Source organism: Lissotriton vulgaris, chromosome 7 (genome assembly GCF_964263255.1).
Source record: "Lissotriton vulgaris chromosome 7, aLisVul1.2, whole genome shotgun sequence".
Classification (NCBI taxonomy): Eukaryota; Metazoa; Chordata; class Amphibia; order Caudata; family Salamandridae; genus Lissotriton; species Lissotriton vulgaris.
In genome coordinates this window covers 444,078,456-444,091,715 of record NC_141695.1, presented here as the reverse complement: position 1 = coordinate 444,091,715, position 13,260 = coordinate 444,078,456, and the positions used below count along the sequence as shown (strand labels likewise).

General features: G+C 46.4%; 1 protein-coding gene across 1 annotated transcript in view; it reads left to right on the top strand.

Annotated features, from left to right (window-relative positions):
* The window catches only part of LOC147701819 (uncharacterized), a 786,161-nt gene that overhangs the window by 411,234 nt on the left and 361,667 nt on the right, over positions 1–13,260 (top strand). Inside the window, exon 3 of the mRNA XM_086930459.1 lies at positions 179–205. Coding sequence (XP_086786585.1) covers positions 179–205 — 27 coding nt within the window. The remainder of the gene's footprint in view (positions 1–178; positions 206–13,260) is intronic.

The window sequence follows — 13,260 nt, the reverse complement described above, 5'->3', positions numbered from 1 at the left end:
GGTGGCATCTCTTTTCTCTGTTTTGGTTGTCGCAAAATTTTTTGCTCAATCAAGGTTTGCTAAAGTGTGTTGGTGTTATCTCAAAAAGCATTATCTTGAAAATTTGACTGAACACCACATTCCATTTGTAGACACTTGCGTTGATATCTAAACAAATTCCCTTATTTATGTCTTTCAGTGATCATCATGGAGTTTTCAGTGGCAGGCAAGTAACCATTTTGATCTAATGATTTGATTTTGAGTATTACGTTTTTTCACGGTTCGCCTTTCACACCACCTGGTACTGAGTACTTTCAAAATGAACAGAAAAAGTGGTAAATTGGGTTGCGATTAAAAACGAATTGCCTGGCCAGCACTTTTGAGATGCAATTCCTCAAATGATTAAACAGGCAAGGCCTTGTTTGGAAACTTCTAACTATAAATAGTTGCCGGTTTAGTAACAGGGCCTTTTCGATTGATAAACCAGTGCAAATCCCAGCTAAAGCTAGGGCATTGCAATGTGTCACCAAATGTACGTGTTATGCTGTTTGATAATGAGCATTAAAGACCACACAACCAAACTTTGCAGGCAGTCGTCTGATTCTATTATTAGAAATGTGAGGGGTATTTTGTAGGACTGTTGGATGATTTTTTCTTTGGAGTCCTTACTCAAGGTGCCAGGGTATTTAGATCCATGCAACCTGTGAGGTAACTCGAAACGGTTACCGCCGCTCTCATGGCGGAAATGGCCTTGGATCAGGGCAAGATTTCTCCTGGCTTTGGCAAGTGGACCTGTTCGTGCTGGGTGCTGTCAGTTTTGTAAATCACTCTAGTTGTGTGTAAATTGATACTTGTATAGCGCACTACTCGCCTGCAAGGGTCTCAAGGCGCTTGTACGAATACCGCTGTGGAACCCGTCCTGGCTTTTCCCTGTGAAGCGTCCACTCCTGGGCACCCCCAAGGTGGAGGCCAGGCATCCTTAGCTTTGTGGGGGCCGTTGTGGAGATTAAGCAAGCCATTGCCCAGAGTTGCAGAGTGGGACTCTGATTGGAATAGGCACCGAGGCGAGAATTATCAGGTCGTGGAATTTTGAGTCCAAGACCCGCCGAGGCAGGGACTTGAACCCTGGTCCCGGGCTAGACCTCTGCATCAGGGTCTGCTGCTCTAACCATTGAGCCACACTTCTGTGTCTATGTAGATGTGAGGGTCTGGACACCATTGTCCCTTGAAACAAAGCAGTTAGTCCCAGATGTGAAAAGAGCACAATTTTCAGGCTGTGTGTGCAGCCAAACCGGTGTCTCTAGAGAATTCTGTTCTCTGCTGTGTATGTTTCTGTAGGACCACCTAAGTGGTTAAAGGTGTGAGAGATGGAAGTGTGTGCACCTCCACCATGACTCAGGGTGAGGTGGGGCAAGGAGAACTGTATGCCACGTTCTTGTCCATCCTCGGAGCAGCATAATAGCTCACTATGTGGACAACTTGAGTGTTTACTGAAGGCTTCCATGATTACTACTGCCTCAGTCCGTGTGCCAAAAAAAGGTTTCCTCATACAGGAAGTCCACAGCAAACCTCCTAAGCTGTCTCATAAGGGGGTACAGAATATTCCTGTCTCAGTTGCTCAAAGCCAGCGGATGAGAGAAGTAATTTTACTAAAAGAACTGTGGAAGGGTCTATCTAACGAGATGACAAAGATCAGTTGACAGAAACACAAAGCATATGGGTGAAGACGCTGTCATGGGAGCACGGTTGAGGATCAATCATATGGGGCAGGAGAAGACTTCTCCCAGCCAGTCAAAGTTCATGGGAATGATGGCTCGAAGGGGGACTAGAGAAGTCCTCTCACAGCCACTCATAGCATCTAGGAAAGGTCACTAGTTCTAGAACCAGAGAAGAGTCTCATTGACTTTCCTAATACGGGAATGAGAAATTTACCCCAAGAGCTTAGAATATTGGGACCAAAGAAGCCTTCCCACAACCATACAGAGCACATGAGTTCTCCCAAATAAAATCATAGATTTCCTTCCACAACCACCTAGGGAACAAGGGAAGGAACATATAAATGAATCTGTAAATGGAGCGGGAGCCAACTGCGACATTTATTAGTGGACCAAAGTGTCAGGGAAATCTCTAACACTTATTTCTAACAGTAGCCAGAAAAAAAACAGCTGCAAGAAAAATCTACAAGGTGCTTGAAAGTGACTTCTCAGGATGATAGACACATTACCACCATGCCTTTACCGCGCAGATGCCTTTAAGCTAAATTTAGGGTTTGGGGTGAGTAGTAGTAAAGGGAGGAGAGGGCAAGTTTAGGATTTAAAGGTGGGTATTTCTAAAAGGCGGTAAGACTAATTTTAGGGGGTAACTAATGGTGGATGGTAAGGGTAATTTAAGAGTATAGGGATGTGCAGTGGTAAAGGGCAGTAAGGGTAATTTTAGGGTTTAGGGGTAGTAATGGTGTTATGGAGTGGGTAGTGATAAAGGGTGGTAGGAGTAATTTTGGGGTTTATGGGTGGATATTGATAAAGGGTGTTAAGAATAATATTATAGTTTAGGGGTGGTAAGGGTAATTTTAGGGTTTTGGGGTGGTGTTAGACCTGTCATTCTTAGGGTAGTCTTCCCCCAAATATTTTCCCTCACTCTTCCATTTTTGCTTGTCTTGTTTTTGTTGGCCTTAGGACTCCGCACACGTTACCACTGCTAGCTAGTGCCCAAGTGCGGGTCCTCACTCCATAAAACATGGTAACATTGGCCTGCACCCCATTGGCACATTTAATTGACTTCTAAATGCCTTGCAAATTTAGTAAAGTGAAAACACATGTACCCAGGGCATGTAAATTGAATGCTACTAGTGGGCCTGCAGCACTAAGTAGCCTTTTAAACATGCCTCAGGCCTTCATTGTAGCCTGTGTGTGCAGATAAACACAGTTTCATCTGCCTGCTTCCTCACCCTTTGCATGCTACGCAAAATCTCCAAGTGGCTCCCCATCGACACCAGATGGACCGTCACACAAGCCCCACTGTACCTGCTCGCATTGAATGTGTAGAGTGCCTTTATTGCCTGGAAATAGTAGCGCTCGCATTACCTGATTGTCTTAATTACTTGTGCCCCATTTTGTTAGTGCCTCTCTGCCCACAGAGTAATTTATTTATTTAATTCCCCCAACCGGATTCCGGTTTCGTTTCTGCCGCCATTCTTGTTGTTGTTGTGCCCGGAGCCCGCCCTCTCCACCACGCACCCGCCTCCCAGCTGCTCCTCCCTCGCCCCTCCCCCTCCACTATCCATATATGACAGATGCATTCGCGCGCAGCGGTCGCGCCCCATGCGTGCCGAAGCTGCGCCAAAGGTAAGCCCGTCTACGCCCGTCCGCGCCTGGACCGCGCCAGACCCCCTGGTCCCCGCAAACCGCACTCCTCCCGCATAACGTATGACGCCGCCACCCTCTTAGCCCTTAACCCCGGACTCACACCACAATGCTACGAAGCTGCCCCAGGACGTACCCACGGTCCCTTCGCCTGCCACTCCTGCAAGTTCGCCTGCATCAAGACCCACACCAAATCCATGACCTCCAAACACAGCTCCGACTCTAACCACCTGAAGTGCATCCTGCTGAACACCCGCTCGGTTCACAGACACGCCACTGAACTCTGGGACCTACTCGACACTGCGTCACCGGACATCGCCTTCCTTACAGAAACCTGGATGAACGCATCATCAGCACCCGACATCGCCATAGCCATCCCGGACGCTTACAAGATCATCCGAAAAGACCGCACCAACCAAACAGGAGGAGGCATCGCCATCGTCCATAAGAACACCATCAGAATCACGACCAGCACCGACGATAACCTTGCAACCGCCGAACACCTCCACTTCCAGATCCATACCGACCCCCAGGACCACACTTAGAGGCACCCTTATCTACAGAGCACCAGGAACCCGTAAACAATTCAGCGAAGACATCACTGATTTCATCAGCCCACATGCCCTCCCTCCGAGAACTACATTCTACTGGGTGACCTCAACTTCAACCTGGAAAAGAAAAACGACTGCAACACCACCACTCTTCTGGACAACCTGGCCAATCTCGGACTCAAACTACTCGTTGACACCCCCACCCATGTAGCCGGACATACGCTCGACTCTATCTTCACCTCCTGCAAACACATCTCCTTCGATCACACCACAGCTCTCCATTGGACGGACCACAGCTGTGTTCACTTCAGCTTCAAAACTACCACGATCCACAACCCCCCACAACCTATTCCTCGAAGAAACTGGAACAAAATCACCACCGACCAACTCCTCACATCGCTCAACCAAAACCCTCCCACCCTCTCATCGGACCCAAACGAAGCTGCCACCAAACTCAAACAATGGATCACTCACAGCATTGACGAATTAGCACCCTTGAAAAACCACCAAACCAAACAGGGTAGCAAAAAGGCCCCCTGGTTCAACAATGACCTTAAGAAATCCAAGAAACTATGCCGTACTCTCGAGAAAACATGGAGAAAAAACCCAACCACTGACAACCTGACCACCTTCAAGACAGCCACCCGCAAACACCACCAATTGATCCGATCCACCAAGAAAACAGCATTTAAGGATCGACTCGACAACAACACCCATAACAGCAAGGAACTTTTCAACATCGTCAAAGAATTTACCAACCCCGCCGTAGCCTCAAACGACATTACTCCCTCCCAAGACCTCTGCGATTCGTTATCCTCTTTCTTCTACATCAAAATCGCCGACATACATAACAGCTTTAAGAACATTTCCAAAGAACAGTCCACTCCACCCACCTCCGAACCTAAACCGCTCTCTAGCAACCTTAGCGCCTGGAACCCAATCACCACTGAAGACACCATCCGCCTAATGAACTCCATCCATTCAGGTTCGCCAACCGACCCCTGTCCCCACCACATCTTCAACAAAGCAGACTCCATCATGGCACCCCACCTCCGTGATGTCATCAATTGCTCCTTCAACTCCGCTACCTTCCCAGAAAGCTGGAAACATGCTAAACTCAGCGCTCTCCTGAAGAAACCCACAGCAGACCCCTCTGAACTTAAGAACTACCGCCCCATTTCCCTCCTCCCATTCCCTGCCAAAGTCATTGAGAAAGCCGTCAATAGCCAGCTCGCCGCCTTCCTTGAATCCAACAACTCCCTCGACCCTTCACAATCCGGCTTCCGAGCCAAACACAGCACCGAAACCGCCCTCATTGCAGCGACAGACGACATCCGATCGCTATTGGACAACGGAGAAACAGTTGCCCTCATCCCACTCGACCTCTCCGCCGCCTTCGACACAGTCTGTCATAGCACCCTCATACAACGCCTCAGCAACGTCAGAATACAAGGAAAAGCCTTGGACTGGATCATCTCATTCCTCGCCGGGAGAACCCAGAGAGTCCGACTCTCCCCATTGAAATCAGAGGCCACCGAAGTCATCTGTGGAGTACCACAAGGATCATCACTCAGTCCCACCCTCTTCAACGTTTACATGAGCCCCCTCGCATCCATCGCGCAACAACACAACCTCAACATCATCTCCTACTCTGACGACACCCAGCTGATCCTCTCCCTCACCAAAGACCCAAACACCGCCAAAACCAATCTTCATGAAGGCATGAAAGAAGTAGCCGAATGGATGAAAAACAGCCGCCTAAAACTTAACTCAGACAAAACGGAAGTCCTCATCCTAGGGTCATCCCCCTCTGTCTGGGACGACTCATGGTGGCCATCGGCCCTGGGCACAGCACCCATACCCACAGACCACTCACGTAACCTAGGCTTCATCCTAGACTCCTCCCTCTCGATGACTAGACATGAGGTAATATAAATTTTGTGATCAATTGTGTCCCCTATCTTAGACCCCAACGACTCCGTGTACACGCTACAAGTACATGTATGTTCCCTCCCCTTCAAGCTATGAAGACGCAAATACATTTGCGTCCAACGTTAACATGTCCTCTTTCAGATCCACCATGAATGGGTCAAATAGTCCGTTCCTAAATATGCCATGCCAACGTCTTTATGTAGTGTACTTTACACGTTTTTCAGCTCTGGCGAAGTAGGCCCTGAATTCTGCCATCGAGCCTTTTCCTGCCTTCTGACTCTGAATCTCAAACCTGGGCTTGCATCTGTACCCGTGACCTCTGCCTCACTCCCTGTGCGGCTAACGGTGCTTGGCTCAGCCTGTTGCCTGCCAAGACTGTATTCAACCTTCAAATTATCTGCTCCACTCCTCGAAAATACATTCCTGTCTAGTAGTTTCATGTCAACATCCCTCCAGCTGCAGAGCAAAGGGCTTGGCCTCACTGTCTCTATGCAAGTAATTCATGGCTCTGTTTCCATGGTAGGCCCATGCCCTCCCTCGCACCCCTCGCATCTCACGCAGACACGTAGACGCTCATACACGCACTCACAGTCAGTATAGAATAGCCTTTTGTCCGAGAAACCTTTTCCTTCCAGATAATACAGTTCCTTAAACATGAGATATTAGATACGACTTGGGATTAGGTTGATCTGACATCCAGACATCTGTCTCCACATGTAGGGCTAAATGTCAAGTCCCCCTTCACCCCTCAAGTTACACGTACATTACACGTCATACTGCTGCGCGCGCATCTCTGCCATGTATTTTTGCTGACACTGCCGGATTCACTCATGGATCCGCCTACTTGTGACATCATGATAAATGACGTTCTTGTTCACGCCTTCATGCACGCCTATTGTAACGCCTTTTTGTATTACATACATGCACTCTTATCTCTCTTCTCAGCTGTTACGCCTCCTGCATATGCCTTTACTGTAATGCATTGACTATATATATGAATGCCTGTCAATAATGTATTGTCGCATACTTGCATATTCGCATATTACCATTGACTCTGTCAGTCTGTCCCTTCCCGAACCTATGTGGTGACGGAACGGTATGCCACCTTGGCTCGAGCCAATATGCTAATCACCCAATTCCTTTTATAGGAATAAAACCCTTTTTGAGAAACCTCAAATATCACGGATTTTGCCTCTTATTTATTATGAGTTATTCTTATTGACTTTACCGCATAGAAATTCAGTACCAGGTAATTAATTTTACCACATAATTGGCGCCCGAACAGGGACCCCTCCCCCCCTCTCACCCGCCGGAGGTGCTTTGCAGGCTTAGCCCCCTGCCACAGCCGGACGGAAACTACGCGTACCCGCAGGATTTCCTGTATCTCCCTCAGGCCAACGGAGGTGACTGAGGCCGCGATCGACACCCAGACGAGGCGGTGAGAAGTGCGGAGGATCCCGACCAGAGCCTAGCTGAGAGAGCAAGATCCGAGGTATACGGAGGCCCACCAGGTTCCGAAGTTCCGAAGTATCTGCGTCACGAGTCGAGTCCGAATCCAGTCCGAATCCAGTCGAGTCCAGTCCAGAGTTTCCGAGGCCTTCTGTTTCCGTGCTTCCCGGTCAGTACCGTTGCTGGGGACGCATCTAGACGTGCGCATTAGGTTGTGCCGGTCAAGACAGGTTTGGGTACACAGACCTGGTCTGCACTGTTTTAGACAGTGTATCTGTACTGTTTAGCAGTATATCCAGTCTGCACTGTTGAGCAGTGTATCTAGTATTATGCAGTTAGCGAGTTACATTCTAATTGTGATTGTTCATCTCAAAATGTTTTAATGTGTCTCAAAATGTCGTGGTATGAGTGATTGTTCGATCGTCATTATTGTGATTATTGTGTTCATTGTGTTCATATCTGAGTAAGCACTAAGTAGCCAGATTTTTAAGATGCCGTTGTTCTCCAAATTAAGACAGATAAAGACTAGAAAAGGGATACTCGAGGAAGCTGTTCCCATCCCACCTAGGGACACTCCAGGGTACTTTATGTACCACAAGCACGGCCTAGATGCCGTTCTATTTCTCGATTTATGGGTGGACTACACTAAAGATCTAGCAGAGAATCAGAGGTGGCCCGCTGCAGGGACATGGGATTCAGATTGCATCATAAGAGTAGAAGAAGCATTACGAAAAAAGAAAGCCAGACAGTCAAAGAAAGATGCCATCGAATTATGGCGTAAAGAATCGCATAGGCGTACAGAAAAAGCACTTAGAAAGGAAGAGAAAAGGAAAGAGGATTCAGACAAGGCCCAAGAAAACGTATTAGTTGAGGAAGGTATCCGAGTAAAAATAGAACAAGTAGACAGACAACTAAACACCCTTAGGAATGGTATGTATCCTCTCCTGGCCGAAGGTTTACCTAAGGCCACTCCGGAAGTACCAAAAGATCTACCACCTCCCATGCTCCCGACTAAAATGCATCCCAAAACCGCGAAGGACATTTTCCTTTCTTCCTATCTAGATGATGTAGCGCCCGCATATGCTAATACCGCACCGCCGCGCACACCTCCTTCTGGCGGCGCTCGACCCCGAGACAATCAGCCCCTACCCCCGCGACAAGCTACTCCTCCACCTCTTCCTCCCGTTCCGAATGTCCCTCCTGGTCTTCCTCCCGTTCTTCCAGCTCTTCCCGCACCCATTCCTCCCACTTTACATCCGAACAACCCCTTCGGAGGCAGTGCCTCAGGAGGCGCGTCCGGAGGGGCGATAGGTTTCCAGACACCTCCACAGGTACATAGATTGACTTACAGGGATCTAGCACAACAACGTACACCTCGATCAGCCGATTTCGATATAATAAAAGAACGTCTCGGGGATTGTAGATATGATCCAGTACCCGGTAGAAATGATGAAAGATTAATACTAGCATCAGTACGACTAAGACGGGTCACCAATTTTTTGTTGACCCTACCCGGAATGGTTGAACATCTAGACAGAATATATCATTTTGTCCAAACAGGGCAGGGACCTGAAAGTATTAAGGAAGCCATGGCTCACCAGAAAGTTGAGATTCAAGCCAAGATATTACGGTTTTTTATAAACTGCTTAATAAGAGAACAAGATAGGCCGGGGATGGACCCGGAGGAAATGAAAGCACTTCATAGATGGGGTCAGAATATAGCAGACGGGAGCCATGATAAACAGAATTGTATAAAAAACATGTATCAAAGAATCAGAAGCGTAGTAATAAAAATACATGAAACAAGACAGATAGAACCAGAAAATGAATCAGACAAGTTTGAGTCCTCAGAAGAGGAGCAACCAGAAGAAGCTACAGGACAAACACAATTACCAGTTAGAGAAATGATAGCGTATGTAGGTAAAGGAAGACCCTTTAATAATTCAATGCGCCCAGTGCGTCCAGAAAGTAAAAGAATTTTTCAAGAAGCCATGTGTAATCCAAGAACTCCTGAACACTTATTTCAAGCTACTGATAACAGACTCCGAGAACGAATGGGGTACCATGTACTAGATTCTATGGATGAACAAGAATTAGCGAGGTCAGCAGTACAATGGGCTGACAGTCCCGAGAAATATAGTGATGATGCGTTAGCACACACATTTTTGAACATGACACCAAGTGAACAGCGTTTAGCTGGTACATACATGATACAACACCTACTTCTATTGTATAGAAGCCAACATTCCGATCCAGGCCCCCTGCCTGATATATTAGCAGAACTACTCATGAATAAGTGGAGAGGTCTAGGTACCGATCTAATTAAGGTAATTCTAGAACAGCGGCACAGATATAGTGCCTTCCTATGTCCACAATCTGATTCAGCACACTCCATGGAAAGAAAAATGTATTACCTGGATAGACAGAATCCGTTACGAGAAGTGCACCCAGTTCAGAATGCCGATAATACACTTAGACGTGTGTTTGTGTTCACACCCATAACCAAAATAGAATTATTGGAAATGAAGAAACTAGTACCTAGCCATGATAAAGATCCCGCAGGTTTTCACCGTGAAATAAAAGACATGTTACTCATGGGTGACTATACTTACCCCGACCTTATGAAGATATTGAAAGTACTACTGCCTCCTGGTATTTATGAGAAACTTAAAGAAAAAGAATGGGAAGTGGGAAATGCAAAGATTGATTGGACTGCATTAGAAAACGAAGAAAATACTAGAATTCCAGGCCAAGGGCTTGGGGATAAGGTTAAAGCATTACCAGGATTGTTAGTGCAAGTGTTGCCACGTTTATTAAGTACGAAAAAGGAAGATTGGGTTGCAATCTCAGCCTGTAAACAGAAACCCGATGAAGACACTAGTGATTTTTATACTCGATTTGAGAAATGTTTTGGTATTAATAGCGGCCTGAAACCAAGTAGCGAGTCCTATCCACACCTTTTTGTGACGAAATTAGTCGAGAATTCCCTGCCCCAGGTTAAGAACAGAGTACTGAAAGTCGAAAGCACTTGGCAAGCTAACACCCCTTCACAAATGTTACAAATGTTACAGTACCACCAGAATAGAATTATAGAAGAACAAGAACATGAACAAAGACGTATGAAAGACACGAAAATGAAAATGTTAGTTGCCCAGTCAGTTCCTGCTGATGGTCACAAAAAGGGTGCGACCCAGCCTAGTAATTCGACGGCTCCTGTTAAAGGGACATGTAACTATTGTAAACAGCCAGGTCATTATGTAAACGATTGTGCAGTTCTGAAACACAATATCTCCACGGGTAAGACCAAGGAGAGACCGCGCGTACCTAGACAAGATCAGGCCCAGCAACAAGCACCACAGAATATACAACATATTCCGCCTATGCCAGCTTCATTACAAACTGTAGCAGTGCCACAGCAACAGCCTATTACTGCAACACAGAACACGACACAACAGATGTACCAGTATGCACAGAATGACTACCCCGATTATCAGCGGTACACATGAAACAGCCTAGAGAGGGAGTTTGGCTTGCCCCTTATTGAAGTTCCTGTAGATCAAGAGGGTCCTTATGTACACAGTCAAGTGTTAGGAAAAGACAGAAAGTTTTTAATTGACACAGGGGCAAGCAGGACCACAATCAGTCACAATGAGGTTCCAGGGGCACCCCTCTCAGGCTCACAGAATGTTTCCCTTGGATTTTCAGGAAAGCCTATTATTAATGAAGTATCACAGCCACTTCCACTTGCAGTTGGTCCTTTGACACGGACTACAGATTTATTGCTTACAAAATCATTTCCAGAAAACGTATTAGGTATAAAGACACTGAAAGCTCTAGGAGCTATAATATGCTGTTCTCCGGAAGGAGTACGATTATTCTTGCGAGATTTTAAAGGCCATTATGTATTAAGAGACATGGATCCCCGGTTACAGAGTGTACCTGCACACTTGTGGGCGAAAGGCCCCACTGATGTAGGTTGTATGCACATTACACCATATCGAGTCACACTTAAAGCAGGAGTGGTATTACCACGAATTCGACAATACAAGTTACCTCCAGATGCTGTAGTGGCTTTACTGAGAATCATTGACGAGCTCATTGCACAAGGAGTGGTCGTGGAAACCGACTCCAATGTATGTAATTCTCCTATCATCCCAGTTCTTAAACGTACTGATCCAAATGCAACACCTGTTTATCGATTAGTTATTGATCTGCGCGAATTGAATAAATGCATTGTACCACAGTATCCTGTGGTTCCAGATATCTCTTCATTACTGACAGCTATTGATTCAGAAGCGACGTTCTTTACTGTAATTGACCTCAAGAACGCCTTCTTTAGCGTCCCAATTGATCCAGAAAGCCAATACTTGTTCGGATTCAGTTTAAATGGACGAAGTTTCAAATTTTCACGCGCACCTCAAGGATTCACAGAAAGCCCCAGCATCTATAGCCAAGCACTGAAAAGACAACTTGACAGTATCCATATGCCTGTTAACACCGCCCTACTCCAGTATGTCGATGATCTGCTGATCACCGCCCGAAGCGAACCCGAATGTGAAAAAGCATCACTGACGGTTTTAAATTTCCTGGCTGACAAGGGGCACAAGGTTTCCCCTTCAAAGCTGCAATTCTGTGTTCAGCAAGTTGTGTACCTGGGTCACTTGCTGTCCAAAGTGGGGAGACAGCTCACTCCAGATCGAATCCAGTTAATTGTAAACATGTCACCACCGAAAACACAAAAGGAGGTGCGGGCTTTCATAGGCCTCACCTCGTACTGCAGACAATGGATTCCCCAATATGCATTTCTAGCAAAGCCACTCATTCAGTTGACAACTCAGGAGGCAGCGACATCAACTGTCCTCCCTTGGACTCAGGAACATACACAAGCTTTTGAAGACTTAAAGAAAGCCTTATGTCAAGCACCAGTTTTAGCAACACCATGTTACAGTAAGCCCTTTACACTTTTTGTTACAGAACGTGAAGGTACTGCCTTGTCAGTCCTCACTCAGGAACAAGCAGGTTCACACAAACCGTGTGCTTACTTTTCTAGCACATTAGATCCAGTAGCCCAAGCTTTACCTGCATGTTTGAAATCAGTCGCAGCGACAGCTTTAGCAATCAGACAGAGTGATTCCATAGTATTAGGACATCAATTGACAGTACAAGTTCCACATTCCGTGGAAGTTCTTTTAAATCGTACACAGACCCAACACTTGACCATAGCAAGACTGACAGGTTATGAATTGACATTGTTTCAACCACACATAGAAATCAGACGCTGCAGCACATTGAATCCTGCCACACTTTTGCCATTAAGCGGTGTAGTCCCACTGAAGCATGATTGTATCGAAGTCATCACTATTACGACGAAACCCAGACAAGACTTGACAGATGTCCCATTACCAGACCCAGACCTGACACTTTATGTGGATGGTTCATGTATGAGAACAGGTACAGGAGAATTAGTGGCAGCTTACGCAGTCACGACAGACACCGAAGTTATAGAAACAAATTGTATCGACACCCTGTCAGCTCAAGCAGCAGAGCTCATCGCTCTGACACAAGCCTGTATTCAAGCCAAAAATAAGAGAGTTAACATATACACTGATTCACGTTATGCATTCGGAGTCGTTCACGATTTCGGAGTCCTTTGGCGAGAGAGAGGTTACTTAACTTCTCACGGTGCCAACATTCAACACGGTCCCCTCATTCAAGCCTTGTTAGATGCAATACATCTACCTACTGCGATATCTATTATGAAGTGTAAGGCACATACAAAGGTTACCGATACGATCTCCCAGGGTAACGACCTGGCAGACCGAACAGCTAAGCAAACTGCCCAGAATCGAATGCATGCAACTGACTTGACAAAGACAATAGTTCCGACGCAATTGCACTGCATGACAGTCAAGGATCCCGCACATGATGTAATTGACATACAGACACATGCCACACCAGATGAAATAAAGAAGTGGACTGAACTAGGA